This window comes from Sabethes cyaneus, chromosome 3, assembly GCF_943734655.1.
Source record: "Sabethes cyaneus chromosome 3, idSabCyanKW18_F2, whole genome shotgun sequence".
Lineage (NCBI taxonomy): Eukaryota > Metazoa > Arthropoda > Insecta > Diptera > Culicidae > Sabethes > Sabethes cyaneus.
This window is the reverse complement of record NC_071355.1, coordinates 146587188-146593187: the sequence shown is the minus strand read 5'-3', so window position 1 is coordinate 146593187 and position 6000 is coordinate 146587188. Positions and strand designations below refer to the sequence as shown.

The 6000-nt window shown below is 42.5% G+C and overlaps 1 protein-coding gene across 1 annotated transcript; it reads right to left on the bottom strand.

Annotated features, from left to right (window-relative positions):
* Positions 1-2511: 2511 nt before the first annotated feature.
* Positions 2512-5953, bottom strand: LOC128742007 (exosome RNA helicase MTR4). Its single transcript, XM_053838179.1, has 4 exons — positions 5788-5953; positions 5614-5727; positions 4494-5553; positions 2512-4374 (listed from the first exon to the last, which is right to left on the bottom strand). Exons 1-4 carry the CDS (start codon positions 5904-5906, stop codon positions 2572-2574), a joined length of 3096 nt encoding a protein of 1031 aa, XP_053694154.1. The 5' UTR covers positions 5907-5953; the 3' UTR covers positions 2512-2571.
* Positions 5954-6000: the final 47 nt, after the last annotated feature.

Here is a 6000-nt window from a genome sequence, read left to right as displayed (position 1 = left end):
AAAAAGTTCGCACGAATCCGATTCTGATATCGCCTCAGTACCATCCAAACAGACATTTAAAGGTACCGAAGAGCATTTCCTTTTGGAATTGACGAAGTTCCAAAAAATTTTTGGGTTCTTACGAAGGTCGGTCTGTACGCGTGAAACGTAAGATTTATACAGTGCACTATTCAGGCGACGGTTATCATCACTATGACGTTTGAAGCTCTGCCTCGTTGCAGTGGTTTTCAACCGACGATATTTGCGCTGAGAATTGTTCTTTAGCCGCTTTAGTTCACGCAAACGAACGGTACTCCACGCAGGTGAATTGCGACGCTTCAAAAAAGGCAGATTCAAATTTAACCACTGCTCGATGATGTCGCAGAAGGTCGCAGCCATGTCGCTAACATCAGAGTAATCGTGCAAGATTCCCCAATCATAGCTCGATATGTAATCCCTCAAAGCAACGAAATCAATCTTACGATAATTTAACGATCTTTTCTCGTTATCGTTACCTACACGAGTAAAAGCAGCGCTGTTATTGCGGGCAGTAGGTACTGTTATGGTAAGAGGCGGATGGTGAGGATCGACAGGGAGGAGCGGAGTGATGTTGCCTTCAACCAACGATCGGTGGTCGGGAGAACAGAACACCAAATCCAGCGTGCGTCCTAAGTGATTTGTTTGGAAATTGATTTGATTTAAGTTGAAAAAATCCATACCGTCTCTCAACGCCGCACCGGCTACTGGGAGATGAGCAGAAGCAGCCACCGAAATTAAAATTAAATTAAATCACCACAAATCAGCAAAACGTCCTTATCTGCACATTTACTAAGCAGCTCGCTAACGGTAGACATATGTATCTCAACGACATCGATATTTTGGCTCCGATTTGGTGGTATATACACGCCGCACAGCAGAATAGTCGTTCCTCTAACAGTAGCCTTCACAGAAATTTGCTCCAGATTTTTCCCATTCACCGTCTCGATAATTGCGCTAGGGTGGCACTGCGCAACCGCAATCAACACTCCACCAAAGCTGGATTTGCCGCTGTTGCAGGGATTACGATCGCAACGAAAAACGTTGAATGAAGAACCAAAAAGTTGCAACGAGTTAATTCGGTCATTTAGATGACCGAACCGGCTTAGGCCGGTTTCCGTTAAGATGATGATGTCTAGATTGCACTCACAGGTTGACAAGAAGAGCTCGTCGATTTTTGTCCGTAGGCCGCGCACGTTCTGATAGGCTATCCGGATTCCATTTTCATAGGTGACGTCATGCTGCAATACGGTATCATTCAATGCAGGAAGAATAAAACTGTCAGACAAATACTCGCCTCTGGCGGAAACCCGAAGGTTTCCACCGTCCACAGAAGTACGCAGTGAATTTAAAACATTTGGTCCGTCCTTGGCTGACGGGGTGAGTTTTTTGGCTGGTTAATAAACTCGCGAAACATCAATCCTGCAGGCCATGAAGAGGGATCCAGTGCCAACTCTTTCAGCGCAGGGTTTAAACCAACTTTATACGAAATAAACTACAAGCTGCTAACATCTTTATCCTTCGGTACAAGCCGTATAACTTCTATAGCATCTGATACATCCAAGCAAAGAGAGACAATTTTTTGTACGTCACTGTTCGTTGCAAGCGGATTTAAGCAAGACAAATAAAGCCAAAATTTGTTCGGTGCTGCAGCTGGCAGAATTGAAGGGACAGAGAGATCACTTAGACTGATGTCTTTTGTTCCGCACTCAGAAGCCACATGAATGGGTGGGTCACGTTCATCTCGACGACGTTTAGCACTACGTGTAGGCCAGATTGGAGCATCACACAAGGATGGAGTAAGAGCAAGTGGCTTAGGTTTAGAAGTAAAATCGTCGATTTTATTGCTTAATGCTTCGACAACACCGCACAATTGTTGAAATTGTGCAGCAAGATTAGGCATAGCGGGGACTTGCGGCTGGCATTGTGTTGTTTGCACTATATAAGAGCTAATACTGCGACCTTTAAGCTCAGCCCGGCATGTTGAACAAATTAGTAATATTTTCCCAGCAGCAGAAGATTCTTTCAATCCACGATCATTAATTCCACAGCACTAGAAACGCCTCGCAAAAACAACAACGTAGTGGCTCAAGATTCTCCACACTGTTTTTTATCCATTTCGTTTGATCGGTTTGCTTTGTTATCGAACAGTATATATTGTGGAGCGTATAGCTTGGTGCTATCGTAGATAAAGCAAAATTTCAGTTGCGTTATTAGCGAAATAATCAGCCAAAGCAATCACGAATCTCGAATACTTCACAAAATAAAGTCACTAAGCAAGTTACACGGTACGTTATGAGCAAACTTGGTACAAAATGACTAAGTATCTTGCCAAAACAGTCAAAACCTCAGAGCAACGATAAACAAACGTCTTTAAGCTTCGACAAACGAAACATCAAAGTTTGCCTAGTTCTGTCTATATACTAGTATCAAGGGCCTTTTTGGATATCATAGATGTTGGTACAAAAAATACGATTCCACAATAACTGATTTAATTATTGAAATCTTCAGTATTTCATACTATTGCTAAAGAGTTAAATTATCGAGGTAAAATATTTATAGATACAATGAAGCAGCAAACACGATGTCTCGTTTCAGCAACCGTATCGCTTCGGAGAACTTGTTTTCCAGGTCGGTGTTGCCGATGGTTTTCGATGCTTGCACCATTTGTCGTAGCAGCTCTTCCAGACGCCGCATACAGCGAATAATAGATCCCTCGAAAATTTCTGTCATTTTACAAATCTGCAGGAACGAAGATCCTTTGCACCACGCCAGTACCACATCCATGAGGAATGGCTTAAAAGACTCGACGTACCGTTCCTCATCCAGCTCTACTTTACATTCATTCGAAACTTTTGCTATCCTCCGAGCAAGGTCCTGCATCTGTCGTAACGGGCCCGAAAGCTCCTCCGTAGCGGCTGGAACTTCCGAGCTTTTCTCATCGCAAACAAAACAAGAAAGCAAAGAGCACGCCTGTGCGGTGGTAAGATTTGTAAAGGTACCATTAAATATCATTTCCGTTAACAACAGTTCATCGGCGCAGCTAAGTTCGCACGCAACACGACCTTTGAACTCGATGACGTCTGCGGCCGTGCAGTAGCCCAAACGACGCAAAACCCGCTTTCGATGCTTCAGTTCATCCATGTGAAGCAGACTTTTTGCTTCACGAAAGGCATTTTTCTCCTGCTTCAGCTGACGTTCTAGCTCAAGTTTATCCATGTATTTTAAATACAGTTTATCCAACTCGGGCGATTCGTGTAATGGATGTGAATAAAGGCGTTTTTCAAATTTGTCTATCATATCTACTATAGTTTCGAAATCCTTCTCCTTGATGTGCATGTCATTGATTGGATGTAACAGGGGAGGTCCTTGGGGAAATCGTTTCTTGACTTCGTTAATTGTTTTGAGAACCGATCGTCGATTGTCCGATGGGCGCAAATCATTCGGGTAATAAACCCGAAGAGAACTTATCCGATGAACAAGCGTATGCAAGACTGGAACGACTTCCACCGAACCACGTTTTCCTTCCGAACAAGGTTTGGGGACCCCCTCTTTTTCGAATCCATCGTCAACGTGCAGCAATACATCAATAACTACTTTTGTTTCTGATTTAAGCGGATTTGCTTTAGCATCGGCTGTTTCTTTCTTGAAGTTTACAATGATACCCCACTCGAACTCCCCGGCATCTGACTGAATTTTAATCATCCTTCCCGGCTGCAAAAATGGAACCAGATAGGTGGGTCTAGTGATATATTCCCTGAACTGTTTCCCTAGAGTATCCAGCTGCTCACGAACGTGATGATAGGACACAATCGACTGCTCGTCTTTTATGTATACTTTATCTAGCTCTTTCTGTTTCTGTTGAACTTTTTTGTAAATTTCCGGGATAGATGACTGATTTTGGAACTGGAAGAACGATCTTTCCAACATATACTCTGGGTTGATTTCCTCAACGCGCAGTAAATTCAGCACCATATTATACGTTAAATGAAACGCAGAATTTATTGGATCAGGTTTGCCCTGGACAATTTCTTTGCCAACCGCTGGAGAAACAGCTTCGTCAATCATCAATATAACGATACCTTTATCGTCCAAACCTCTCCGACCTGCTCGCCCAGACATCTGGATATACTCACCGGAGGTTACCCAACGAAAGTCTTTACCATCGAATTTTCGTGGTCCTGTGAATAGTACCGTTCTAGCTGGCATATTCAATCCCATCGCAAAAGTTTCCGTAGCAAAAAGCGCCTTAATTAGTCCCTCGCCAAACAATATCTCGATAGTTTCCTTCAAAATAGGAAGCAGGCCACCGTGATGAATACCAATGCCACGTCGTAATAAAGGAAGTACATTTTCAACCTAGAAAAAAGTCCGAATTATCCCTCTGAGGTATATAGTAAGGGCTACTTAGTGTTTTTATGAAAAAATTGCTTTACAAGAATTGAAATAAATTTTACTATGTAACGTATTTAACCCACCTGTGGCAGCTGTCGATCTTCTTCGCTCAAAACGTCCATTGCATTGTTGAAAACTTCGTCAACCAACTTCTTTTCGGTTGTCGAGTTAAAATCCAGTTTTGACATCTGCATTGCGAAAATCTCGCAATCTTTCTTACTAAAGGAGAAAATAATAACCGGTGCAAAATTTCTCTCCATAATCATTTTCACAATCTTAAAGATGTTCGTTTCACCGGAATTGGTTGGTTTGAGACCTCCCTTGCGACCTTTCTGATCACCTTTTGCAGCATCCCCTGCGTTTTGTAGCACGGACATGGCTGTATTAAAATTATCCTCCTTGAATTGTCCCTTTTCATTGACCACTAAATGAATTCCGTCACCGCCAACGGGAAACAGGTAGTGCTGGAGCGGCGTCGGACGATAATCTGTATACACCACATGACACGGTTGCTTATGAATGTGGCAAACCCATTCGGCAAATTGACGTGCATTTGGGATTGTGGCGGAAAGAAATACGTAGTGTACATTGTCCGGCAGCAGAATGAGCGTTTCTTCCCATACAACTCCTCGCTCTTTATCACGCATGTAGTGAATTTCGTCAAACACAACCCATCCTACCTCACGCATTATCTCTGATCCACGATAGAGCATGTTTCGAAGAATTTCAGTCGTCATAATGAGACAGGAAGCGGACGGATTAATCGTCACATCTCCTGTAACCAGTCCAACATCTTTGAATTCTTCATGAAATTCTCGATATTTTTGATTGGATAAAGCTTTGATGGGTGTGGTATAGATAACTCGTTGTTTTTCAGCTAATGATTTGGCGATAGCATATTCTGCGACCACCGTTTTACCTGCCGATGTATGAGCCGACACTAGGACCGACTGTTGATTCTCAATGCACAAAATTGCTTCCTTTTGGAAAGGATCTAATACGAACGGGTACTCTTTGGCTGGTTTCCCTGTTGGTGATACCAACGGTCGATATTTATGATCAGGGTATACTGCTACTTCATGGGTGCACGCTTCCGGCGATTGAATCGTATGAACTTTGATTCGTGATTCAATGTTATCCAGGCTGATAGAAAACAAAATAAATTATAATCAATATGTACAGCAAAATGTATTCTACCCATACTTGATATCATCCAGGATTGACTCAACCTGTTTCAAACGCTTGCTGGGCTCGGTTGTCACATCGTCATCTTCGGAATCGCCTTGTCTTTCACGCTTACTGCCGGAAGTAGGCTCCCTAAAGCACATCCAATTATTACCAGGCGCAATAAACCTATAAACGTGTTTTAAAACTTACTCTTCTGGCTTTGGTCCTTTTTCCTTATCGGTCTCATCTACTACGATAGGAACGCTGCCGCTTTCTTCCTCGTCGTTAACGGTGTCAAACAAGTTAAATAAATCGTCAACATCGGCCATAATTTTTGCTTTAAGCAATACAAATATTCTAAAGTTTTAAGAAATTTATAGAGAAAACAGAGACACAACGTAACGAAGCGGCGTGCTTTTTATT

Coding starts and splice junctions, on each gene's coding strand:
- LOC128742007 (XM_053838179.1), bottom strand. CDS start 5,906: ATGGCCGATGTTGACGATTTATTTAACTTGTTTGACACCGTTAACGAC. Junction 5,728..5,787: donor AAAGGACCAAAGCCAGAAGA/GTAAGTTTTAAA, acceptor GATGTGCTTTAG/GGAGCCTACTTCCGGCAGTA. Junction 4,375..4,493: donor AAGATCGACAGCTGCCACAG/GTGGGTTAAATA, acceptor ACTTTTTTCTAG/GTTGAAAATGTACTTCCTTT.